This window comes from Solea senegalensis, linkage group LG17 (genome assembly GCF_019176455.1).
Source record: "Solea senegalensis isolate Sse05_10M linkage group LG17, IFAPA_SoseM_1, whole genome shotgun sequence".
Lineage (NCBI taxonomy): Eukaryota > Metazoa > Chordata > Actinopteri > Pleuronectiformes > Soleidae > Solea > Solea senegalensis.
Window position 1 is genome coordinate 1,156,141 of NC_058037.1, and position 27,833 is coordinate 1,183,973.

At 41.1% G+C, this 27,833-nt stretch overlaps 3 protein-coding genes across 5 annotated transcripts in view; 2 read left to right on the top strand and 1 right to left on the bottom strand.

Moving 5' to 3' along the window:
* The window catches only part of nt5dc1 (5'-nucleotidase domain containing 1), a 68,997-nt gene extending 57,389 nt beyond the window's left edge, over positions 1-11,608 (bottom strand). Inside the window, exons 1-6 of the mRNA XM_044049693.1 lie at positions 11,276-11,608; positions 9,249-9,340; positions 8,603-8,674; positions 8,410-8,519; positions 7,733-7,812; positions 7,534-7,615 (exon numbers count right to left, since the gene is read on the bottom strand). Of these exons, the coding sequence (XP_043905628.1) occupies positions 7,534-7,615; positions 7,733-7,812; positions 8,410-8,519; positions 8,603-8,674; positions 9,249-9,340; positions 11,276-11,368 (529 nt within the window). The 5' untranslated portion in view covers positions 11,369-11,608. The remainder of the gene's footprint in view (positions 1-7,533; positions 7,616-7,732; positions 7,813-8,409; positions 8,520-8,602; positions 8,675-9,248; positions 9,341-11,275) is intronic.
* On the top strand, positions 1,606-7,409 carry col10a1b (collagen, type X, alpha 1b). Of its 2 annotated transcripts, none has more exons than XM_044049689.1 (3): positions 1,606-1,738; positions 2,107-2,239; positions 4,965-7,409. In XM_044049689.1, the coding sequence occupies exons 2-3, from the start codon at positions 2,122-2,124 to the stop codon at positions 6,818-6,820; spliced, it is 1,974 nt and encodes a 657-aa protein (XP_043905624.1). In that variant the 5' UTR covers positions 1,606-1,738; positions 2,107-2,121; the 3' UTR covers positions 6,821-7,409. The 2 variants fall into 2 exon arrangements, with proteins under 2 accessions (XP_043905624.1, XP_043905623.1); XM_044049688.1 differs by having other exon boundaries at positions 1,606-1,733.
* A 1,638-nt stretch (positions 11,609-13,246) lies between the features above and the next one.
* On the top strand, positions 13,247-27,218 carry frk (fyn-related Src family tyrosine kinase). Of its 2 annotated transcripts, none has more exons than XM_044049691.1 (8): positions 13,247-13,855; positions 16,959-17,080; positions 20,369-20,532; positions 20,631-20,799; positions 21,608-21,766; positions 23,187-23,365; positions 23,540-23,699; positions 24,402-27,218. In XM_044049691.1, exons 1-8 carry the CDS (start codon positions 13,425-13,427, stop codon positions 24,608-24,610), a joined length of 1,593 nt encoding a protein of 530 aa, XP_043905626.1. In that variant the 5' UTR covers positions 13,247-13,424; the 3' UTR covers positions 24,611-27,218. The 2 variants fall into 2 exon arrangements, with proteins under 2 accessions (XP_043905626.1, XP_043905625.1); XM_044049690.1 differs by having other exon boundaries at positions 13,248-13,855; positions 23,184-23,365.
* Positions 27,219-27,833: the final 615 nt, after the last annotated feature.

Genomic DNA, 27,833 nt, shown 5'->3' on the forward strand with positions numbered 1-27,833 from the left:
AATTGAATTGAATTGAATTGAATATAATTGTATGCTCATATGAATAGTTTTTCATTTGAATGGCCCCCTACTGGCCAGACTAGATGTGCAGCGGCCTCAAGGTCATTTGAGTTTGACTTTTCATCTAAGGAACCTGTATATTTGTTTAGCAGGAGCATCTGATGATCTCTCTCTCTCCATGTGAGTCTCCCATGATGGGCTAGATATGACAATGGCTGTAAATTAAGTCTAAAGGAGATATAAAACTCTAGTTCTCTATTAAAGCATTTGATCTTTTAAAGCATTTGTTATTATGGTATTATTTATTACCAAAACATCCCTGCCAACTGCATTTTTTTTTCTTTTCTTTTTATACAAATGACTCCCGAGTGCAACATCAGCAATCAAACACATCATCCTTAGACAATGCAGATGTTTGACATCACATTTCTGCATGATATACACACATATACTACACTGAGGGACCTAAACAGTGAGGCCTCAAGTACAGTGATTCCCAAAGACTAGGTTGATTATTGGTAGATTATTTGGGGTCTCTACACATATTTACCAAATAAATGATTTGTTGACCAATTCAAAAAGATATATTTTTTTGTGTTACAGATAATTATGTCATTACATTAATCAAAAATGTGCCTTTCTCAAATTTTGAGGTTTGTGATTTGGATCATAATAGTTTACCATCTTTAAAACATGGCTGTAGAAAGTGTGTGAAACACTGCCATAGAAGTAGAATAGAATATCTGGGCCCACTCCTACTCTGTGGTTCTGAACTGCAGACATCAAAGCTCCACAGAGGGTGAAAACCCCCCCCAAAAAACTCACTTCTGCCTCCTGGTGTCGTCAAGAAAAATCACAGGGACAATAAACCTGCCACCATTATTACAGGCTTCACAAGGCAAAAAAAATTAATATGAGCAGTCAGATTTAGACATGAATCTTCATTAAAGAACAACTGTCTGCTGTCTTTCAAACCCATAATTTCCTACAACGTTCCTGTCTGCCATCTATTAAAAGCTGTGTTTAATTTCGGATTTAACCAAAATCAAGTGAAAATAGCCATCTGGTGCATGTAGTCCACCACAGCCCTCAGACTGGAGGAAAATATTGTCAGACTCAAACTGGCTTTACTTTTCCAGAAAAACAAGCCACTTGGTCAATTACTTTATGACTGAAAAAACACCTGAGAGTGTGTTTGAGCAGCTAAAAATGCTGCAGAAGAGACAGAAAGACAGTGATATTGACTCATGTGTGAAGCAGCACAAACAGTGATTAAGGTGTCAGCTAGGAGACTGAATTAACAATATTCCAGCTACACATCATGTATACAAAATAAATCATGATATTAACTTGGGAGAATGTCAGGCACAGGGACTTTGAGAAGAACTCAAGAACTGTGCACACAGGGATACAAGCCAGAGGAGGAGAGAAAGAGAAAGACAAGGAGAGACAGGGAGGAGAAGGGAGGACCGTCACCCAGAAGTGACATGCCTCCTGAGGACATGGCACCCATCATTAAAGATGACATCAGAGTAGGGAGGGCCCGCCACGCAAGGTAGACCATTGGTGATGCCGTAGAGCGGCTCGGTATAAATACCTTGAGAGCAGAGCCCAAGGAAGCATCAGCTGCCACTTACACTGACAGACTCCACAACTAAGGATTTAACAGCCAGGAGCAGGGACAGCAGCTTCCTCGATCCCCCCATAGTTTCTTTGGAGCGTAAACCTTCACGGTAAGGTGACTATGGTCTTTTTGGTTTTTATTTTCTGATTGCAGGGGTAGTGCATTGGAGGGGCTTCCTGCTGCAGCCAGGCTCTCCCTGAGGGGATGGAGTGGTAGTGCGAGTGCTGCTGGTTGCATGTGTAATGAGCCATGTGTGATGCTTGGGATTACACTGGGGCAGAAAGTTTCACTGTTTGACAACTGTTTGCACAAAGAAATGCACCGACTGTTATATTGTTGTTATAATAATGTAACATTTCTTACTTGTCTCTTCATTCTGCACTTCTCCAACACTTGAAAGGATCATGCATGGCCCTGCCTGTTCCTGACTATCATTAGAGGCACAGACTAACACACACTTCTTCCTTTTTTGTCTTTTCCAGGTTTAGCTTCACAAGATGGACCTCAGGGTAACAAGCCTTGTCCTCGTCCTCCTCGCTCTGGCCGAGGCAACCCCCGATAGGTACTACCACGTACCCAAAGTGAGCAAGACTCCTTACCCCGTCAAGAGTCATGGTGAGTCACTTTCACACAAGAACTACATGTCATGTACAATCAAGCAATCCTGACACACTGGGAGTAAGAGGGATGATAAACACAGCAAACAAAAAGCCAGCACACTGTCTCACTTACAACAATAAATACACTTACACAGTTTCAGTGCTCACATTTTTTCGGGGCAAAGTTTTGAACCATATCTTTCCTGTACACATGTCTTATGGCTCTGAACAAGAGAGATGCTGCAAGATCAGAAATCACTGCTGGATGTGTATCGGCTTCATAATACATTCCATTTATTTAAATACATGTAGACCTTTAATAATAAATATGGAAGCGAAACCATCAACCACCAAATGTGTTTCAAAGGAGTCTATACATGAAATATGTAATTATGCAGAGCAATTTCATTCAAATAAGTCACTTAAAGTCACCAGTGAAGGACTAAGCCAGTCACTGTGAGTTACAATCAAATCAGACTACACCCAAAACCTGAATCACTCCTCTAAAAGGGTGAACCTTGCCATGAACTCAATCATCATCATCATCATCATCACCACCACTCCCGACCATTTGCTTAAAGTCACCTTTATGCAGGCTGGCAGTAAAAGAGAGCTCCAAAGCCCTCCCCCCCCTTCATCACTTGTTAGCAAGGTGTACAACCCAGGCTCTGATTGACCTGCTCTGAATGTGTAGATGTGTACCTCCCTAAAATGGTGGTATGTGCCTGTAAAAAAGCACTTGTGCTCTAGATAAATGATAGTTCAAGACAGAAACTAGCATGTGCAATTTAAAAAAAGAAAGAAAAAAAAACCAAAGCTGTGGCCGTTGTGTAACTGCCAGGGTGATGTATACCACTGCATTTTATGACTCAACCAAACAATGGTTCTTATTTTGTGAACGACAGGTTGTTTCTCCAGCTTTGTTTTTGAAAAGGTCCTTGATGTGGTTGGAGTGCATGTCTACACAAAAGTAAGAGCTCAAATTTGACAAATCTCCCAAACAGATGTTGCTACCACGTTAGAGGCACGCCCCAAAAACTGCTTAGTGGTTTTAGAATCACACCACACAACAAGAATGACAAAAAAAATGCAACAAAGACTGCTGAGGGACGCTCACATCCAAACAGTTAATCTAACAAACATGCCACAACAAAGTCACTGCAACTTCACTCTGCAGAGGAGACCGTATAGATAGTTAGTTCAAAATAAAAGCAATAAAAATAGCCTCAGAAACAACAAAGCTCAGATAGAATAATGGGAGTAAACTAAAGTCAAGTGTAGTAGAACTCTGAGGGTCACACATTGTTCCCTTCCTGTGACCAGTATCATCATCACCTCAAGGTTGTGGTGGTACAGCCTGCCAAAGGTCCAGTTCTGGCACAAATATATCCTGTGGGGTTTCCAGCACAGACTCAAGTGGTCTGGAAATGACAGTCCTGTCAAAGTGTTTTTCCCTCAGAAAACCACCATATTGAAAAGAGATGCCAACACAACTGGACTAGTTTCATTGACAGGTTGTACTTTTCTCTTGGCAACAACCGGCAATTTTATCACACATGTACAATCCACAGAGTAGGACTGCTCTTACCTTTTCTATTTGCCTATATTCATGCAAAAGCCACATAGTCATACTCTTGTTCACTGAAAAATGAAGAGTGGATGGCAACATCCAAATTAATTAAGTTAATCTGAACTAATGTTAGCAAGTTATATGAAGACGATAATGAATATTTTAGAAAGACAGACCCATTTAAGTATATTATGAACATATATTAAACAAAGGTTCAATACTACACATGAGACATGTTAATTAGCCTTTAGCTAATGATTATACCTACGATTAAGTTAAAAAATGTTTCCATTTATTACAAAAATAAAGCTTGAGCTTTGTCAAAATGGTTCAAACCTAGATGGCAACCTTTTATGTCATTGCCAAACCCTTTGACCCCTCATTTCTCAGCTGGATTAATATCAATATACGAAATACATTCAAAAAATACAGAGAAAAAACAGTCCCTCATATAAACTTGTACCAGTACTAACCTCCAGTAAAATAACCAACCAACATTTATTGACAGTTTCATACATGTATATTACCTTTCCCATAAACACTACAGGATGTGGTAGGAAATGCATCTGCGGGATGTTGACAACTTGCTGACCACTAACTGAATATTCACAGTCATGAGCAGTGCAGGAAATTAAAGGGTATAGTGCGTGCAAAATAAATGAAATGCACAGAAGCTGCTGTAGTGGGTCCCATGCTAGTAGATGTAAGTTGGTGAGAACATCACCTCAGATGAGCAGTGCTGACTATTCCAGGGGCAATAAAAGCACTGCTGTCCCCACACCCTACCCCACAATCATATGGGAGCAGTGTTTCCAGTTGGTTTGTAGTCATAAGAAGTAGAATACCAGATTTTAGGTTATTCATGGACCGTAGAGTCATTGTACTGTATGTGACTGACTGAAAAGGCAAAAGAGAAAGTGGAGAGAAATTCTTCAAGATGAAGCCATTTCTACATCATACACTTGTATATGATCCAGAAATAAATTGTATCCACGGTTAGGGTATTTTATCCATCCACAACACCATGTAAAAATATTGTGCAATATACCTTTTTTACATCAAAATTAATTATTTGGTTAAACAGACTGACACATCACTAATTTCAATCAACTTGTGCATCATATCCCCTGAACAATTACTTAATATGAGTTTATATTTCTGTGTTTACTAGCCGTTACAGGTGAACAAGGTCCTCAAGGTCCTCCAGGTGAGCCAGGACCAATGGGACCACCTGGACCTCCTGGAAAGAGTGGTGTAGGACATACTGGACCACAAGGGCCACCTGGACCTCCTGGAACACCTGGCCACTCTCAGGCAGGTAAACCTGGTACCCCAGGTGGACCTGGAAAACCAGGTGCCCCTGGCATCCCTGGTGAGAGAGGCGCAACTGGCGCACCTGGACAAATGGGCCCCCGGGGTACACCTGGTTCAAATGGAGCACCTGGACCTGCTGGATATTCTTCTCCTGGAAAACCTGGGCCATCTGGCATTCCTGGGGCAATGGGACCAAGAGGAGAGCCTGGTCTGAAGGGACATCCTGGTATTCCTGGTCTTCCTGGCACCAAAGGAGAAAGAGGTATTGGAGTTCCTGGGGTTCAAGGATCACCAGGTCCAGTTGGACCAATGGGCCCATCTGGTATGCCCGGCAAGCCTGGAGTTGGTAAACCTGGAGCTACTGGCTATCCTGGGGAGCCTGGCAAGTCTGGTATGCCAGGAAGAGATGGTTCTCCTGGGGCAATGGGTATGCCAGGAGCAAAGGGTCACACTGGGGCTCCAGGCACAGGATCACCAGGAAAGCCAGGCCAAAATGGTACCCCAGGTTTGCCTGGACCTATGGGCCCTAAAGGCCCACAGGGACCAGCTGGTCAGGCAGGCTCACCTGGAATGCCAGGAGTTGGAAAAACAGGAGAATCTGGAATTCCAGGCAGCAGAGGAGCCCCCGGTACCCCTGGAACCACTGGTCAGAAAGGAGAGCCAGGTCCAACTGGTTATACTGGTCAACCAGGTGCTACTGGTCCTATCGGTCCAGCTGGTCCACAGGGTGCAAGAGGATTCCAGGGTGAGTCAGGCCCAGCAGGACCCAAAGGTGATGTCGGTATGGTTGGTGCACCAGGCCCAAGGGGAACCAAAGGTGAACAAGGAGCTCAGGGTTTCACTGGAAAGCCAGGTACCCCTGGAGCAGTAGGTCCTCCAGGAATTCCAGGTCATAATGGCCCTCAGGGTTCAAAGGGTGCACAAGGCCATGCTGGTTCCCCAGGTCAACCAGGTTCAAATGGTGCACCAGGACTAAAAGGACACACCGGTCCCCAAGGAGCACCAGGACAGAATGGTGAGGATGGAAGGCCAGGACCTATGGGACCCTCTGGTCCCCCCGGTCCCTCAGGCCCCGCAGGACTTAAGGGCCACCCTGGTATTCCAGGCCCACCAGGCCCAGCTGGCCTGACATCTAAGGGAATTTCTGGTCCACAGGGTCCACCTGGAATTCCAGGTGAAAGAGGCAATGATGGTATCCCAGGTGCCTCTGGTCCTCCTGGTCCTCCTGGTCCACCAGGAGAGATGGTCTACTACCATGAGAAGAGCATGCCAATCAAGTCCCACGAGGTTGCACTGTCTCATGAGATGATGAAGGCGCCCATGTCTGCATTTAGTGCTGTTCTGACCACGGCCTACCCCCCAGCTGGACACCCAATTCGGTTTAACCAGGTTCTGTATAATGGAGAGCACCACTATGATGACCACAGTGGTGTGTTCAACTGCCAGATCCCAGGTCTCTACTATTTCAGCTATCACATCCATGTCAATGGTGCCAACGCATTGGTGGCCCTCTACAAAAATGAGGAGCCAGTACTCTTCACCTATGATGAGTACAACAAGGGCTTCCTGGATCAGATGTCAGGCAGCGCTGTGCTCATGCTGCATGCTGGTGACAGGGTCTTCATCCAGGTCCCTGATGAGGAGAGTAATGGCATATTTGCTGCAGATAATGTTCACTGTGCTTTCTCTGGGTTCTTGATTGCCTCAACGTGATTTCACAAATCCAAGTAAACCTCAAAACCTTACAAACATTGAACTACTCAGAGAAAAAGATCCGCTTACAAAAATTCCAAATTGAGATTGTAGATCAAAGAAAAATATGGCTGTAGTTTTTAAATGTTTAATTGCCTCATTGAAATCATTAGAATTATGGGTTAGGTTTAACAGAGGTATTGATGCTAAATACAAGCTTAAAGTATGTGGTTGAAATTGATACCATTCCCCAGATCATCCTTATGTGTGCCTCTTCACTTTTAAGAAACACAAGACAACATTGGAAGATATCTTAAGTGGTGCTATACAACTGCCTGTAACATTTACAGCATGTCTTTTATTTGTGTTTGTTTTACTGATGTCTGTTGTTCAAGAGTTTTCCTGTAATATACATACAAAAGCACGAGCAAATCTGTTGTACTATGTGTTATTAGAGATCAGCACTGTGACTAGAAAGAAAAGCACAGAATGACAAATTGAAAGATTTTTTTTTTTTCAAAAACAACAATGTCCCATTGGGTGTGTTAAGTTATGTACCACTTTCTGACCTAAATACAGAATAAAAGTTCTAGTCTGAAAAAGAAAACAATACTGTCTCTGGTTTGTGTGTGTTCTCTTTTTAAAATATGTGTGTGTTCTCTCTTAAAATATACTTTCCTTGACAGAAAGACATCAGCAATGACTTACAAAGTAAAACACATGTGCAGCTTTACCTTTGAATGCAGACGTGTTGTAATTGTGGTCGATGGCAGCAACTATGTCTTTCCAAAAGTCGGGATTCACCTCATTTCCTCGCTGTTCGTCACACAGGAAATGGAAAGTTACATATTAACAAAGTTTTTCCAAATTTTCTGAAATAATAAAAATATCACTCAATGACATGAAGCTGCACACTCAATGATCAAATAGTACCTTGTGCAACATATCCACAACTCTTCCACAGAGAAGAGCACCAGGTAGATCAAAGTAGTTGTCATAGAAATAGTACTTTGCTGCAAAGACAAAAAGGAAAGATTGGTAAACCAATTAAATAGAGTGAAGTGGGAAAAGATAATGCACATTAACCAAAAACAAATAAGAACTAGCAGCAAACAGCAATAGGTGTATTTACGTCATAACTGACTGTAGGCCCCCTGAACCCTGGCAAGCTCGCACTAAAACATGGCTACCAGCAAAGACATAACAAATATAGCATTTTAATTAATTAGCGAAGAGATCACCAAATCAAATCTGTGTCTCACTATGAATATGTTGACCACTGTGTCTTCCCATTAGACAATGAACCACTCATTCCCCCACACCAAAGTCCATAGAGTAAATCAGCTATTTCATATCACAGCTCAAAGGAGACGTGGGATCCATTGCTGCCTCCATTATTAAATATATGGTGCGGGAGAGTGAGCAGTTTTGAAAACCTTAATTTCCAGTCAGTTTTCAGTTTGTTGTTTTGCTGTCCCCACTGGCGGCCATGTTTTTAATCTCTGCTGGTCATGTCTGCTGGTTCGCAGACAGCGCTGATGATGCCTCATACATCCACACTCCCTGAACTATCCCTTTAAAGAAAGATGATGATAATAATAATATGATACCAGATCTGGTGAAGGAGGTGTTGAGACTGTTGAAGTGCTTCCACTCCCTTTTAGGCCCATAACGTTTGATGATCTCCTCTGTGCTGAGGTCATTGGTTCCGTGTGTCGCTCTAACGAAGCAGGACATAAAAATGATATTAAATGTTGACAAACAACGCTGAGGACCTTAACAAAAGAAAGAGAATGAACTTACCGCAAGACAGTGCCATCTTCAGCCAGTTTCACCAGGTTTCCCTCCTCCAGATCCACCACAAGTCCTTTGAAGCTATACATGTGTAAAGACAGAGTATTATCACTGCTGTCTGAGCCACTAAAATAACAAAATAACAATCAATAATCTGCTGTATTTTTGCATGTGTCTTTAAGTATAGGGCTGGGCGATATGAGAGAAAAAATCTTGATATATACTGTGATATACATTTGATATAAATCAAATCTCTGTGGGGGATATGGCTTATAAATAATCCTGATATATGAGATATGTGTGGCTATAAAGCTGGTTGTTTCTGGATATAAAAGCAATCTCCAATACTTATTGACCTAAATTAATTTGTTAAAAAACTATACTTTTTATTAACTAAAACTGAGTTTTCGTCGACTCGAACTGGACTAAAACTGTTACACATAGAAATGACTAACATTTGAATGAACTAATTAGCATTTTAGTCCAAATCACTGAGACTGAGAAATCTAAAATGGCTGCCAACTAATGGTTGACTAATGACCCGTACACTCAAAGAAACAAAGAAAACCAGACCTAATATGATCAAAGAGAGAAATTAAGAGGAATACAGTCTTTTTATGTCATAGAAAAAAATGCTGCTGAGTAACAGACTCACCAGAAATCCCAGGTAGCAGGAGTGAGGTTCAGCAGGTCCTTGTCGTAGCCTTTGTGTTCCACCAGAAACCTGGCAAAGCTCTCATAGATGAGCTGCACACACACAAATCAATCAATCAATCAATCAATCAATCAATCAATAAGGATGACAGTGTCTGTATTAAATCAAAAAAGAAAGGCATCAGGCATCAGCAGTAGTTAAGAACAGAGCTTTGAGTTTACAGTCCTGCTGCATGTTAAAGCAGGGATTCCCAAACAGTCTCTCCATTCTTCTTTTCACACACCTCTCCTTCACTAACCTCCTTCCTTTCCCCCTCCTTTCTCTCCTCTCTCCTATCCCAACCTGTTGAGGCAGATGTTCGTACACGTCTGGTTCTAACAGAGTTTTCTCTCCAATGTTGCCCAGTGTTTGCTCATTGTGTTGCTGTTGAGTTTAATAATATTAAGGCCCTGTAGAAATATCCATACATCCATTTTCTACCCTTTATCCAGCAGGGCGTCCCGTGGTTTATCACGTCCTGTACTGAAAATAAGAAGGAATTAGACGCCATACTTTTAGGCAGGACGCCCTAAAGACGCCCTATTTTTCCTCCTGTTTTTCCCCGGTAACTTCGCTGAATTGATCAAAATTCAGCGATTAAACCGTCTGAACAAAAACAAAAACATCAGCATGATGCGACAAATCGAAACGTGTACGGTTCCTTTGAATAATAGGAAGCCGTCACTTTTTAAAGGTGGATAAATGGATGTTGTTTGTGGAGAACAGTGTGCTTAATTCCCACTATTGACATATTTACACTTGATAACGTCCTTTATAATGTGAACACTATATAAAAATAAGGACTTTTTTTTTTACTTTTAGCTTCAAGATTCAAAGTTACTTCCAAAAGAGTCATCATGTAAGAATTGTTTTGTTGTGTGAATGTTCAAAGGTGTGAAACGTCAGAAAACCATCACAAACTGTTTCAGTTATGAATTTCAAAATTCCACCCCGCCCACAAAAGTTGAATATTGTACATTGAAACAAATTGAAACAAATATTGAAACAATAAGACAAGAAATAAAACAAGTTTTTTTAACTTCTTAAAAGTGAACGCTAACACGGTCCCTATTCTCTTCTTTTTCAGCGTAAATTGCAGATTCACAAACACAAACAAAAACACACACAAACCCCAAAACACAAGCAGAAACCAAAACACCAGCATATATGGCAACACTTTGTTCAATTGTTCAAATAATTTGTTGCCATCGAACCATGTTCTTCATTTATTCATGTCTGTTCTAACTCTCTCCATGAGCTGCTGCAAATCATCTCGGGCGACAAAGGACGTCGGTATCAACCGATTATGAAAATAATCGTTAGCTGCAGCCTTGGAAGGAAACAATAAAAAGTGTAATTCAAAAATAAAAGACTACAAACGTGCCGTCTAAATGCAGACCATCACCATCAGAAGTCTGATTAGTCCAACTTTAGTTGACCTTGTGAAATACTTTGTTAACCTTGTTCTGCAAAGGTGCGATTTAAAGTTCACAGGAGTGTTGTTATGATTATTATTGATATCATTATTATTTAAATTTGAATGTATATTGACGGTATAATAGAAATAACACGTGACAGGCGGTGGATGGTGATGTGAGGAACTGCTGGCTGTCAGTGGGCCTCATTTAAATACATGCATGAGCATCATGAACCTGTGAGTCACGCAGAGTGACTGCAGCAGCAGCATCAGCAGCAGCATCAGCATCGGCAGCACACACACACACACACACACCTGTCCACTGCATGCAGCCACCGAGCGACCACACGCATCTGCACCGGTCAGTGGTCGATCAGGCGCCGGTGCTGAGGTGACGGTTATTGACTGTGAGCTATTTTTAATACAGATGTGATGCAGCGCGGGGTCGAAGCCACAGACCGCATGAATGTCGCGCGCTTGTGGATGCCCACGCGCACACGTACACACACACACACACAAACACACAACAATGACAAAAAAGAAATCAATCAATAAACAAACAAACGCTCACCCTGGAGATCTCCTTCAGACGGTAGCGGCAGAGCGTGTGGTCCAGGTCGAAGCCGATAACATCGCAGTCTGACAGGCTGAAGTAGTCGCTCATTGTAGCTGGAGCTACGTCCGTGCTCACACACCAACGACACTGCTGCACTCACACTGGCGACGTGTCCACGTCACACACCCACTGTCGCCGTCGTCTCACGAGTCAATCACCGCTGACCGGTTATATAGTCAATAAGTTCCCGAAAGGCGACAAAAAAAAAATAGAAAAAAAGCCTGAACTCGCGTGCGCCAGAGGAAGGCGGTAGAGAGGCGAGGGCAGGCGAGCGGAGGCTCGTGAGCAGTGCTTCCGGGTATGAAAGGGTACCGTAATACACAGTGCGAGCGCGCAGAGAGATTACAGGGGAAAAGCAGCGACGTTACGGTTGGAACCATTTTTTTGGGTGGTGATTTTGAGCTTTAATTAAAAACTCCGACGTGACGTAATGTTTTGAAGGTGTTGTGGGAGTGTTTTCTTGACCTTAGTCCCACTGTGGAGCAGGTGGTGTGGAGTGTGGAGCAGGTCAGGGCGAGGTCAGATATGGAGGAGCTTTGAATGTTAAAAGAAGGATTTTGAAGTCATTGTGGAAACGGATGGGGAGCCAAAGGCAAAGGCATGAGTGCTAACCACTACACCACCATGTGACACCTCAAACATAATTGTAAATTTTTAATGAATCACTAAAAATATACACACTTGCAAAAATCAAATAATCAAATATTCTCTGTCACGCACACAGACATAAATGAAAAACTATTCTTGGGTGGGTCGTCACACTGTCGATGAACAGTGGACCTAAACGTGTGGCTTTCATCAAAGTTATTGAAAATGTAATGTTGAAAATGTTCAGGGCCCCCGAGCATTTGCCTGGTATGTTAATATAACCTTGTAGATATAAATGATCTTGTGAGTTTAGAAGTCAAGGAGGTAGCAGACTTTTTAACCTACTGTTTCACTCATTAGTCATTTCGGGGGAGCTTTGCCTATAACTGAGAATAGATTTTAAAGCTAATACCTATATGCATCCCTAATATATATATATATATATATATATATATATATATATATATATATATATATATATATATATATATATATATAGATAGATAGATAGAGAGAGAGAGAGAGAGAGTTCTTAATATATATTACTATAGTAATAGTATAGTAATAAAAAACCCACACAATTATACATTTACACAACATTTAATTAAACACATGTATGAGTGCAGATATTGTATTTAATGTCACTGTGATTTCTTAATGTCGTTGTGATTTGCACTTCTTGGCCACCGTACTTACCTGTGTAGAGTCCAATAGTGTCCAGCTGCAGCCCAGGAGAACAACACCCTGGCGTGACAACAACACCCTGGCGTGACAGAAGTGACCTCAGAATTCTAGTTTTTTCTTTTAACTTTATTTAGACAAATAAACTTACAACAGTAATTACCATTTAAACAATACAAAAATAAAAGCTTTATTGTAAAATTATTTCAGTAAACATTTTTTAAGATGCTGAAGGTTCTGTATAGCTTAAAATTGTAAAAAAAATATATAATTTATTGTAATTAAACGCTTTTAAAGGTCGCAGGTTGTGCGTCATGAGTGTTGTACGCTAGGGCTTATATTTACTATTGTATATGAATTGGTTTATGTTTTGCTTCCTTCTCTTTTTTTTCCTCTTCCTTCTTGTTCTTCTTTGAGTTGAAAATCACTTCCGTCACATCACAGTACTTCCGTCACGCCAGGGTGTTGTTCTCCGGGGCTGCAGCTGGATGCCAGCGACTCGGAACAGTCATGCAAAAGACAGCTGCAGTGCACGATAATGGCCAGCAGAGGGCACACGGCGTCATCTCCTGTGTGAGGACCGCGGGGCCACTCCCCATTCCTCAGCAGGTGCAGCTGATTGAACCATGAACTTCCCTTTATTAGTTGTCCTACCTGTGTCAGAAGAAGTACTTGTAGTAGTAGAAGTAGTAGAAGTAGACGAAGTAGACGTAGTAGACGTAGTAGACGTCTTTACTGCGAGACTCTGGGATTATTGAGACACAACAAGAACAGCACGAATGGAGGATTTATTATGACGAGCGAGGGTTAGAGCGTTCAACCGTACATTGTCACAATGAGTAAGAGCGACCGATGCGCGGACATCCAGGCGAGTGTCTCGGCGTGCTGGGAGAGTTTCCTGGCCTGTTTTAAGAAGCCGGGTCCGGCCGCAGGTGAGAGCAACAGGCCCGAGGACAAAGTGGATGTTGTGATTGAAAACGGCGCGTTATCAGAGCCGGGATTTGACAGCAGAGTTCTCAGCAGCAGCAGCAGCAACAGCAACGACAGAAGACTGTCGCTGTCTGGAGAGCGTTACATCGCGCTGTATGATTACTCCGCCCGCACTGAGGAGGACCTGAGCTTCCATGCCGGGGACATCCTCCAAGCTCTGGACAAAAGTGCAGGGGACTGGTGGTTCGCCAAAGCCATCACCGGCCTGTCCTCCCCCAGGCAGGGATACATCCCCGCCAACTATGTGGCTCCTGTGGAGAGTCTGGAATCAGAACCGTGAGTCTTTTAAATCCCAGTCATTGTCTGGAAAATCATGTCAAATAAAGTTTGACTCTGAAAAGGTTAAATTCTTTCTTTATTAAGATTGGCTATGCATTAGTGTAATAAGTGAATATACATTTACTCAAGTCTTTGTCCAAAATGAAGTTTTATTTTATATATAACGTGTAGTTTCGATGTGTGTGAAAGTATTTAAATGAAATAAATATAGTCCACATATAGCTATGTGTTAAAAAGCTGCAGGAAAATCTCACATTTTCAGGAATGAACTAACTCAGTATACACATACAAATGTGTTTATATACAAGAAAAAATCAACACACACATCACTCCTATGTTTGTTTGTGTGTGTGTGTGTGTAAAGTGTCTTTATTAACACAGGCTATAAATGAGCGTATGTGTTTTAAATGTACAACTGTCAACATGAATCTCTGTATGTATACGCAATGTAAAGATATGAAAATGTAGCACAATAGTAAATGTATAGACAAGACTCACACAATTGTCTATGTATACATACATAGTGTGTGTGTGTGTGTGTGTGTGTGTGTGTATAGAGAGAGATGGATGGACGTCTTCTCTCGCACTCTCACACAGTCTTCAGAGTTAATCATTCTCTGTGACCAGGAAGTCTGACATTCCAGGTTAATAATTCCCAGAAAGCACCGGAATGAATCTTCCTTTGAACTGCTGTAATTAAATCTAATGACTGACTCTTTGGCACTAATACTTCAACAAAGTACATTTTTGGCTGCACTCAGTTTAAAAGACAAAAAGAGAGCTTTGTCATATTCATTTGTTGCACTGAACCTGGACGGTTTACTCTTTGCTTTTGCAGGTGATGATGTTTTCGCCTGTTCATTACAGTATCGTGCTGATCTGTGTGGAAAATGTAACGTCATGTTAAAAGTCCACCTTGTTTCAGTGGTGCATTGTTGCACCGATCGGCATCTCCGTCAAACCTGTTTCTGCTCAGCTGCATTCTGGTTTTTCCTGCGTCTGCAAACAGGGATTAGTGTTTTTATAACCTAGATTCATCCCGATTCATTGTTGTCAGAGTTTCACCAAGTCACACATGGACATGACATAACATTAACAAAAGACAGCAGCGACTATAGTGTCTTGTTTTTTCACTATATTTCACTGTTTGACAGACTTTTCCAATTGGAAACTTTACCTTTGAAAACAACGTACTCTCTCACATCAGTGTCCACTGAGAAATCAACATTGTTTGCATCATGTCACACGGAGGTGATGATCCACTGCTGCCTCCATCACTAAGTGTAAATCATTCAGATTTACTTCAATGACACAAACTGACCAAAGCACACAGCAGCTCCTGTGTCCCCCCATTTTTAAATATACATAAATAATGTAAGTGTACATTACAACAGGGGTGTCAAACTCATTTTAGTTCAGCTGTCACATACAATGCAATTTGAATAATAGAATAACAAGCTATAAACAACAAGCTCTCCAAGTGTTTTACATTTAATGAAGCATCTTTTTTACAAAACCTATTATGAACAACCTGGAATTTCTTGAGAAAAATAATTGCAACGTCAACACTATTAAGCGAAAGTTTACCAGTGTATCCACAAAGGCACAAAACACTTAGTCACAGAAATCTAGTAGTTTTACATTTAGATTAAACTCTAATCATAATGTTGAAATTATAACAAATTCATCTGGCGGGCCAGTTCTGGCCCACGGTCCGTATGTTTGACACCCCTGCGTTACAATGTGTGCAATCACGGAGACGGAATGAAGAAAGCCCAGCCACTAAGAAAATGTAATTAAACCTTTTTACATTTTGAGATTTTCCCACTTTTTTTCCTCATGTCAACCAATCAGAAAGTGTGTTGACACAGATTTGAAAGAAATTCAGTTTATTACAATTTCAGTATTTACATACATTTATGGCTCTTTTCCACTACGGTCCCAGCTCGCCTCGACTCGTCTCGGCACAGTTTCGGATGGTTTTCCACTACAAAATAGTACCTACTCAACGTGGGCGGAGTCATCACTGCACGGCTGCATGAAACTGCTGTGACTTTGTTTTACACGCGACACTCAAACGAGTGAATTAAAAATATTTGTTCGATACTTCCGTGACCGGAGCACAGACTGAAATACAGTGTTTGTGACACCGGTCGCAATCGCGATCAGCAGTGCGGTCACTAAATATGCCTCTAGTTTCTTATTATTTTCAAACACTCTGCTAAAAGCCTGCGCTTGATTTCTGTGTCGGACGTCTCTTCCTGTGACAGCACTGAACAATCGGTACCTTTAGTACCCAGAGCAGGAACTTACCTGCTACAATGCTAGTGGAAACACTACTTAACCGTGCTGTGCCGAGGCGAGTAGAGCCGGGGGAAACACAATAATAATAATAATAATAATAATAATAATAATAATAATAATCTCCTCATGTCATAAACACACAGATCTTTGTACATCCTCCGGTCCGTCATGTGATGTGTTGACCAATCACAGGGCAGCTCAGAAAGACCAATGCAAGAACATTTCTAAAATGTCAATATTTATATTATAATATAATATTTGTATTTAGTGACTGTGTATAAAAAGACGTCACGACAGTGATGTGCAACGTTGAGGAGATACGATAGTATTGGAAAATGATACCGAGCTGATTAGAGCAACAGTGTGATTTCACTATTGTGTTTATGTGAGTTTTTGAACATCGATGGCGAATTCTATAAGCAAAAGATACACAAAGAATCCTCGTCAGCATTATGCTTTATTTGACTTCTGGGTTTTGAAAACTCAGAATTGCGATGTGCTCAAATGTTATGTCTACAAAAGAGAGGAGCAAAGAAACCAGAATATAATTAAAATCATTGGTAATTCATTTGGTAGTCAATTACATCATCACTACATTCTTTCTTTTACTCTATAAATGAAACATATTGGTAAGTTTTAGGTTGCTTTATTGGATTAAGTGGTTTAGATTGTGCTGCTAGTACAGTGAATCTTTACCTCTCCCTCAAATGTGTTGCTTTCATCAGTGTTTATACTAAAGAAATGACTGAAATGTGCTTGACCAGCTGTGTTTCTTTGCCTAAATTCTCCCGTTTAGCTGGTATTTCCCCAACACCAAGAGGATAGACGCAGAGAAGATGTTGGTTGCTGGAGGAAACCGGCACGGTGCCTTCCTCGTCAGAAACAGCGAGACTGAAAAAGGAGAGCTCTCCCTCTCAGGTGAGCTAAGCTACTGTAACACTGCACCAATGTGTGCAGTGTTTGCATTAGAAATGCAAGAGATATTGATAGAAATCTGTGTCAGCTCCACTCTGAACACATACCCTGGTATATACATATGGGATATAAACAGAACAGTATTTCCACCAGAGGAAGCTAAGGTCTTAATCTTAGTCCAGTATCAAAACGGTTGATTATTTTTCTAATGGATTAAATATTATTGTTGACTCCTCACCAGCCTTCTAAGTAATCCCGTGCCTCATTACCAGGAAGTGGACAGACTCTATGGAGATGCTAAGCTACTAGCTGAGTATTATGTAACTATTCCTGTTTAACTGGCAGTGCTAAATCACTGCTATAACTTTATAATTCAGACTTTGCTCTGGGCTAGTTCCCTCCTCTCACGAGTGGACAATCATCTCCTGTGACCAATCATGGTTTCTTACCTTAGGCTGTTTGTGAAGAAGACATTGTGCGTTTTGAACCAGTCAGTGATGTGTGCGTTTGCTCATGTAAGTGAGTCATTGCACTTCATGTGTATCTTTACCATGGAATAAGATTTTCCTTCATCAGTGTTAATATTGTGGCGGCTGCTGCACATAAATCTGCACGTCGTGCTGGGAATTGTAAAAACTCTAGCGTACAGTGGCTGAGAAGACCGATGTGCTTTCACACATGTGAAAGAATTTGGCCATGAGCATCCCAGACCGGCTGACATGGCGGTACAGTGGCTAGCCTTGGCGTCCCAGACCACGTCTACATGTGGTTTGATGGATCAGATCTGACACATTTTGGGTATGTTCACACGTGAACTTTGTGTCGTCCACTGACTGGCTCATTCAGGACTTGACATGGGATAATATTAACATTTCTTGTCAGGATTGTCTGGACCAAAACACATGTGTAAAACAAGGCGCTCTCCTAAACACAAATAAAAGGCTTATTCTAAGACTTTACTATGAAACTATTATACAATTAAGCAATGTATTTCTGGGTAGTTGAGTTTCTATCAATAAACCATGTTACACACCACACCTGATTATCATACTAGTCGTGAGGTCCTGAACTGACTGGAACAATGAAGGCTGCCCCTTGTGGCAATCACTAGGACTGTATGTTGGTGAGCTAGATAGTATTTTCAAGTCACTCAAGTCAAATGTTGATGATTTTTCCCGATTGTTCAGAAAAGAGAAATTCACAACAATCAATGTGCGTGTGTAATAAACTTCAGGATCGATGTTAATGTCTGAATGACTATTATTGTTGCTAATATGTAATGTTGGAGGAAGTATAACCTCCACCAAGGAGGTTGTGTTTCCATCGTCATGGGTTTCTTATCTTTAAGTCTGTTCTGCTCTTAGCCGCCACAGTTTTTGACGTATCAATGTTGAATTTTTTGTGATGGGTAAGTGATCACCCAAGCATGTTCCCATTCAATTTTAATGTTAAGAATCGACCCACTGATGATCAAGTGTTCACAAGATCACTGACAATGGGCAAAAGTGCAAAACTAAAGTAATATCTCTGTCAAAACTGATCGTATTTTAACAAAAAGTTCTATGTGTTCAGACCTTCTACTTCTCTACCATCAGACAAATGTTAATCTGAATCTGATCCACATTACAGAGGTCACATAGGTGACATCTTAACAGCTATACAGTCAGTGGGTTCTATACTGATCCAAAACCTCTTCTGGATCCAGTGGATGAAAATGTAAACATTTTAGTTGCCAGTATGTAAAACGCACATTGAAACGTTCTGTGTTCTGTCAATATTTTAATAATGGCTACATCAATGTGATCGAGTGTTAGCTTCTAGCTTCTGTTAGCTGATTTTCCACAACATTAATTTTATGTCGCGCAATAATGATTAACCTGGAGTGACTAAGGATCCTGATGTGATAATGTTCTGAACAAATCTCTGTGATAAATGATAGCATGTTAATGTCTTGTCAGTAACTTTCTCGCATGATTTCACGCCACTAGCGTAGCATTGTCCTCTTGTCTGTTTGCTCCTCCTGTCACAAAGCGAAGCACATTTCATGCCCGAGCAGCGCTCAGTGATTCATTTGTTCCCTCGATTCACTCAGATGATTGATGGTCTGAAGGTCATCAAGTTAAATAATATAGAGGTCTCCGCTCCCATAAAAGCATCATGATAACTTTATCTCTCCGTGTGCTAATCTGTCTTTCCACTGGCCTTGTTCTTTCCACTACAGCTGAATTCTTTCCAAGCATTCTCATGCATCACTGACAGTCCACTTCATTTCACAGTCGATAAGTCTGCGGTAATTCGCTGTTTTTTTGTTGGGATTTTTTTGTGCATGGATCAGATCGACATTGGGGAAGAAAACGGACCAGCAACCGGTCCAGGGTGTACTCCGCCTTTTGCCCTATGGCAGCTGGGATTGGCAAATCTTGTCATTGCTCTAAAATCACTTTCCATTACTCAGAAATCACAGATAGTGTGTGTGTATATGTGTATATATGTGTATATATATATATATATATATATATATATCACAGAGAATCATAAGTAAGTAGATCATAAGTAAGAATTATAAATCATAAGGTCCTGAAATGCCTGGAAAGAGAGGACTGTATGTTGGTGAACTCATTCATGATAATCCTTATAATGAACATTCACCATATTTATATTTTTCATGGGTGCTTTTTATCACATTTGTTTCATTTTTTGTCATGATTTTTTTTATCCATCTCTAGTTGGTTCCAACACCAGTAGAATTACACAATTATGTGCTGTGTATTATGATAACCACACCTGTCTTACTTACTGGTTACTGACTAAGTTCTTATTTTCTTCTACTGTCGTCACAGAGGCACTGCTTTTGAATCCTCCTTTTGTTCAGCATACGAGGATAATCTACATGTCCAGGCGTGTAAAAGTAGGCTGCACCGATCACTTAAATGTCCACTTGGACAGGTTTTTATTTGTTTTTTTAAATTGGACATTACATGCAAAACTGGGAAACACCCACTTGTTGTTAAGTTTTTGCATTCTCATCACCCGATGAAGGACATGATTATAGTGTGCTCATAAAAAAATGTGATGAAATGCTGGCAAAATCCAGTCAGTATTAATAATAATAATAATAATAATAATAATAATACTGCTAGCTTGTATCAATGTGTAGTGGAGGTGGTGGTGGTTCACTCTCTCACACGGCGTTGTCTTCATTGGGGAAAAAGACATGGAGGTCTACATTGCTTTAGGGCAGTTGGGTAACTCTGTGGTTTGTATAACCCTGGATGTTGGATTGTCTTTCAGTGCTGGACAGTGGGAAGGTGAAGCATTACAAGATAAGAAAACAGGACAATGGTCAGTACTTTGTGTCAAGGACAAGGTCGTTTCAAACTCTGAAGGAGTTGGTGGAATATTACTCCAGACAAGCTGATGGCCTTTGTGTGCGTCTGGTTGAACCATGCAAAAAGGTAAAGATGTGGTACAAACGCTGTCGACCCTGACATGAACTAAACAAACCCTGGGGGTTTTTGGGAAGTGTAAAGAATGGTGCTTTTTGTCCTTGTAGATGGAGGCTCCACAGACTCATGGTCTTTCCTACAACACAGTGGACCAGTGGGAGATTGACCGTAACTCCATCAAGCTGCTGAGGAAACTGGGAGCCGGTCAGTTTGGTGAAGTGTATGAAGGCATTTGGAACCAAACCACAGCAGTGGCCGTGAAGACCCTCAAACCTGGTATATGTGAAATAAACGTCTTTTTAATTGTCCAGCATAACCTCTGTTGCATGCTGAGGGGTGTAGTTTGCAGTACATCCAACTGTACATCCAACTGTAACCATATTATAATGATGTAGGGAAGTGGTTCCTTTTCACAGTTTGGGTTTCCTTGGTTTTCTTGACCCGGGTCGACCCGGGGCCAAATCTGCTACAGAGCCTTGAGGAATCTCAGTTGAGGAAACACACTTGGTAATATTTACAATGTGCTCAAATGAACACACCCAGAACATAATACTGAACACACCCGTTGTTGATGGGAAGGAAACCTTTTAAATTACATGTTACATGATTTAAGATGGAATGGAGTACAATCAGCCAGGGGTGGAGTCAAACTTGCGACCACTGTGACCATGATGTCTTTCGCACACAGGGTACCGGTCTTGCCCACTGAGCCACCCCCCCCCCCTTTTTGTCAGGTTGTCTGTCCTTATTTGAAGCCTTTTAAATCCATTAAGAGATAACTTAGCCTAAGGGGACATATAAAGATATGACTTAACAACCAGTGTGACTTGGCTGAGGCACCTCTTCCAGATGTAAACCATAGTATATGATTGAGGGGAACTATTAATATGAATAGCATAACATAACCAGTGTTATTTGGCTTGGGCTTCAGGGCCCTCTGAGCCCTTTGACCCCTGAGCCTGTTAGGCCTGTTCACTCATCCATCCTAGCGTGTGAACACTACACCACACGATGTACAGATCCCCAGAGTTAATGCTTATCTTCCAAAACATTACAAATAACCATCAATGAACACTTTTGCCAGGTACGATGGATGCCGAGGATTTCCTCCGAGAGGCTCAGATCATGAAGAGGCTGCGGCACCAGAAGCTCATCCAGCTGTACGCCGTGTGCACCATAGAGGAGCCCATTTACATCATCACAGAGCTGATGAAGAACGGCAGCCTGCAGGAGTACCTTCAGAGTAAGAGAGTGCTTTGTTTTCGTCCACACGTGCGATTAGAAGCGCCTGCTACTTTACGATGGGGTCAGAGTCCAGTGATTCTGCTGCTGCAGCGCTTTGAAAACAGTCTTCACTGCCTGAGAAACTGAGAAACGCTAACTTGTGGTGGATGAGGGAGCCGCTGGTCGACGACGACAGACATCAGAATCAAAACTCCCGTGTGCAAACTGATTTAATGGGCAAACCATGATTTTAGTGAGTGCTGATGTAAAACAGATAAAGACGTGCACTAATGTTCCTCGCGTGTTATCTTCTCTTGGCATGAGGACATGTTGAAATCACAATGAGGAGAAACTTGTGTTCTACTCGTCTGAATCCTCATCCAAATGTACAGGAATGTACTTTTTTTTATTAACAACATGCTGCCAAATTCTCCTTTGTTGCTGTAATGATGGTGTTTTTGTACATTTCCTGCTACAGTTTAGGGCTGCAATGATAAATAGATTCATTTAGATAATTAATCGATTACTAAGTCATTTGTCAACCTATTTTTATTTTCTGGTTTCTTCTTTCAAAAATGCCAAAAACATGTTATTTAGTGTCTTCAGTTTTCAAAATACTTAAATCAGATTGACCCAGTAACAGTAAACAAGCAGCTCATGTCCTGTGAGATGAGAGTCAATGGACTTTGGTGCAGGGGAGTGAATTTACAACCCCCCCCATTCGTCAAATGTGCTGCCAAGATACAGATAACAGACACCTAAACTTCAAAAATGACTTTTACCGTGTGTAATCACTTCCTGCCTCATTCATGCTGCTTCTGTGTAAAACAGCGACTCTGTGTCTGCGTCTCGTAAAAACCAAACCCCCAAATAAAGATTACTTTAAACCTTTTGGAGGAAAGTATTTACAGTCTACCAGCTCTCATCAGTGTTGAAATACCTTTGCCATTAGCTAATCCTGGATTGTTGAACCTGTTGCAGTCTAATCCCATAGGCTGTTTTCCCCGCAGATGTATCAATCAATAACAATGACGGCTGCATTCCATTTGGCTGTGTCATTTCAAGTTCTCTGTCACTTCCTGGCACAGTCTCAACTTTGTGTAGGCTTCTTTAAACCTCACAATAACACAGAGCACGAAGCCCTCTTTGATTGAGTGACAAATACAAATCATCACATATACAAATTGCTCATTGCTAATTGGAGACTCTAAATTTACCCCAGCCATGGGGGGGAGGGGAGGGGTCACATCCAGTATACTCCTAGTGCTGGTGCAAAACCCAGATGAAATGGGAAGGTTGGGTCAGGAAGGGCTATAGACGGAGTAGCCAAAATAATAATTCTGTTTTTGTGAGTGTTACTCTTTCATTTCCCTTGTGGGAATCAGTAAAGATTTTATGGTATTAATTAATATGCGCCGTTTCTGCCTTGATTTCAGAAGATAAGGGTTCTACTCTCCGGCTCTGTGACCAGATAGAGATGGCAGCACAGGTGGCATCGGGCATGGCCTTTCTGGAGGAACAGAACTACATCCACAGAGACCTGGCAGCCAGAAATGTCCTGGTGGGCGAAAACAACATCTGCAAGATCGCCGACTTTGGTCTCGCCAGGGTCTTCATTGTGAGTTTGACTTTGTTCTTTATTCTCTTGATTTGAAGCTCTATGATTTCAAGCTAGTTATGAGCCAGGCATTTCCAATGTTCCTCTTCAACCCACTGTGGAGATGTGGATCTGGACACTAAAACTGAATTGTGTGTGTGTGTGTGTGTGTGTGTGTGTGTGTGTGTGTGTTAGAACGAGAGTGTGTACGAAGCCAAACAGGGCACAAAGTTCCCTGTGAAATGGACCGCTCCAGAGGCCATCCACGACAACAAGTTCAGCATAAAATCTGATGTTTGGTCCTTTGGGGTTTTGCTGTACGAGATCATGACCTTTGGCCAGATGCCTTATCCAGGTAAAGACTATCACCTTCCATTCTTCCATTGTCCATAATGTCCATTATCCCGCTTATCCTTTGAAGGGTTGTAGGAGGAGCTGTAGCCAATTCCAGCTGACATTGGGTGAGAGGCAGGGTTCACCCTGGACAGGTCACTAACCTATCACAGGACCAGCTGTTAATGCCGAGAACACAGAGGGACACAGACGTTCTCTAGATGCCATTAACTGAAGGCAGTGTCCAAACGGCTTCTATGGACATTTGTGCGCACTCAGTCCCACTGGGTTGATTCCCGGGGAGAGTCTGAAAATGCATGTACATATTCAGCCTAAACAATAGAGTAAATGAATCCTCAACAACTCTCCCTCACTTGGTTTGCTACGTCCTCTTTCTGCAACAACTGTCAAGTCTCAAGAGAGTTGAAAGACACAAGTGCTTTGGTAATGTGGAAATAAACCAAGACACTTTTAGTGAACAAAAGGTAACACGTCATCGTTTTTGTGAGTAGTCTTCTTGTACACACACATATTTAGAAACACGAGGCCTAGGTTGAACACAAATCTTGGAATTCCCCATTTAAACACTTAGAATGAATTAACTGAACAGATTTAAACAACGTGACTGTTATTCGGGGTTCAGTCGACATCAGAAAACTTTAATTTAAGTGAAGAAATCTGATCCTGCTCGATTTGTAACCATGTCTCTCTGGGACTCTTCCAGGCATGTCCAACTTCCAGGTAGTCCAGAAGGTTCCCCTGGGACACAGGATGCCACGCCCCCCAAATTGCCCCCAAGTCATGTATGACATCATGATGGATTGCTGGAAGAAGGACGAACATGAACGACCCACGTTTGAGACCCTGCAGTGGAAGCTGGAGGACTTCTTTGACCTGGATGTGAACTCGTATGACGATGCCAGCCGATACTAAGACACTCAATAAAAAGAAAGGACTTAAAGTGACGTATTTAATGAAGTAAGACACTGAAAGGTAATTTAAAATCCATGTGGTAGAATACTGTGACAATAACTGACTGGCTTTTCCTACAGCAACACTCCTGGCTTTGCTTTGTGTGATAACCGAATGCACTTTGAGACGAGGCCACATGCACGTTGAGCCTAACTTGTAACGTTGGCTCTCAAAATGGAAGAGGCCTCTGTCAGAACAGATGAAAAGCTGCAAATCTGTCCATCTCGACCAACCAGTTCTTCTTGCGCTCAGCATAGCGCACATTGTTTCCACCAGCTACGTGAGCTTTACTGTCAGGATCTGAGAAATGTTCCCGTACTTTTATTGTGAAATGCACTGCCCATCCCCCTCAAAAAAACAATGCCATACACTAATATTTGGTATGAGTCGTACCATTAAAGCCTCATCTGGGGGCTGTATGGATGAGATTGATTTATTTTGTCACAGTAAATAGGAAGGATGTAGCATATACTGCACAAAGTGAAGTGTGATGTCATCTCAGGTGGTCAAAGGTCAAATCTATCCAGGATACATGTGTGAATATGTCGTATTTAGTGCTGTCGATTTGTGATAGGATTCCTTAGGACAGATGTTTTATACCAGGTCTGAACGAGGTCTATAGGCAACTGTCTTTGGCTTTAGTAGTCAACTTTAATCCCGTAGCCTGGCTAACACCAGACTGTCTCATGGAAAGAATGTCGTCACCTCCCATTTTCTCAATGGGAGACTCAAATCTCTGCTTCACTCCACAGTCCATCACACGATCCAACAGTTTGTCCTGAAGCTCATGTCTTCAGACGACATCACAAAAAGAACATGGAGCTCTGCAGGTTGATGCACACAAATAACTGGAGCGTAACTATGAGTCCACGTTTTTACAAACCCCGTTTTGTTGTTTTGAACATTTATAAAGAAACTTTTAAGCTGCAGTAAATCATAAATCATTTGTCTCATGGCAGTGCACATTTTTATCTTATCAACAAGTTATTTTAACTGTCGTTTTTAAAGTGGATCATAAACGTTTATTTTGCCTTTTTCGTTGTGGTTTTCACTCACCGTTTTACCCCCGAGCCGGTCAACGACTTTGCTGATTGGAGGCAGATGGGTAGTTAACTGTGGGGTAACCAGCAGCTTACCTTTACTGAAAGCAACACTGACTCTTCAAGGTCAACAAAGAGTCATTGATAATTCTTTTTATTTGTTCACTATTGGCAGCCATATCATGATGTGATGTATGAAATAAAGATTACTGCAACTTTAAGGGTTGTCATAACTTTCATAATCCAAAGTAAAGTAAATACATGTAGTTCCATCCGTCCAATATGCAATTAAGTGCCACTAGTTGTTGACCAACTCAAAAAAACCAACTTGACTCTAAAGGCTGTAGTACATAATTCTAGCCCTGTTTGTAAATAAAGCTTTATTCAAATAAGTTGTGGATAAAAAGATGATAAAACATTTATTTAGTCGGATGTTTTGACCCATTTATTAAAACTGCCGTGTAGCTTGTTGCTCACTGTTGTGAACTGGCACCATGGATTTCTTCTAGGCGCTAACAGGACAACCTGAATTTTGAGCCTTTAAACGAGCGCTAACGGAACGTGAATGTGAATAGTTGAAGTGTTTTAAAATGAGCTTGTGACATGAACACGATAAACGAGGCTCCAGTGTTTTCATCACATCCTCAAATGCAACAGAGAGAGCAGCTTAGCAAAGGCCCAACAACAACAACAACAACAACAACGCTAACCGTATTTCACATATTGAAATGATATCTTTTGTTTACTGACGTCTTGTGAGGCTGAATGTTGCATATTAACGTGAGCATGTCGATGTTACAACTACTAGTTACTAGCTAGTTACTAGCTAGTTACTAGCTTGTTAGTAACGTGCTAATAGCAGACGAGCCTGTTAGCCTGTGACTTGTTTTTTGGTACTGAATGTTTACAGACACGACAGCCATGACTATTTATGTTGTTGTGTTAGTTGTTTTGTAGTATTCAGTATCCTATCAACATGTTTTATCATTATTTTTGAAATATTGCTACACAGTTAGCTAAGTCAGGGTCTTGCATACAACTGATTGTACAGCTCCCTCTGTATCTAGAACCTGCAGGAAAACAATGTTGGCTACTTATCGAAAAGGCTCCTTTAACAAAATCTACACCTGCGTAAGTGTTTGCTATCTTGGGGAAATGTTTGCTGCTTTATCTCACGGTTAGACATCGTTTTCTTGCTGGAAAAGTGAACCGCTCACTCTCTTTCACCAAAGTCCATTGAAGAAAAATGGTACTGCTGCTTTACTGCTGCCTTGCTAAATAAGTTTGTGTTACACTGGTAAAACAAAGGATTTCACAATTCAAAGTCCCAAAATAACACGTTTTAACTGCCATGATTTTGATGGAAATGAACAAGCCAATCAGACATATCGACATTAGTCTTATTACGATATCTGGATGATGTCATATTCTCATGATTGCCTTGTTATTTGTATATTGTAACCATGCCAGTGTTTATATATGATCATACATTTATTCATAACACAATTAAAGTATTATCCTGCTCATGGGGTTATGTTTGTTACTGCAGCTGTGAAGTGTGTGTACTGAATGGGTACAGTATATAAATATGCAGCGATAAAGGTAATACTCAAACATTTAAGTGAAATAAAAGAACAAATAAATGTACTGTGTACATATGTGTGTCTATATATATGTGTGTATATATATATATATATACTGTGTATATATATATATATACACAGTATATCTCACTACAGAGTGTATCTAAGCAGTGATAATTAATATACCTACTGTACTGAAAACATGGTAATTGTTACACACTGCATTGTAGAAATATTGTGTCGTACAAAGTACTTATATTTGCCAATATACTGTATGTAGTGGAGTAAAATTTACCCAAAGTTACCTATAAAGGAACTACAGACGCACAACAATTATGTACCACCACTGCAAATATGCCTTATACACTGAATAATACAAGTCCAAGAAAAACATAAGAAAACAAATGAGTTACACATGAGTGAAGAAATGCTGGGTTTGATAACACTTAAAATTACAGTACAATATAGTAATAGTAAAAAGATAAAGGTATTACCGCTCTACTAATGCCCTATTACAAAATAACTACCATAACATTACCATGTTATGGTAATATAAAGTGT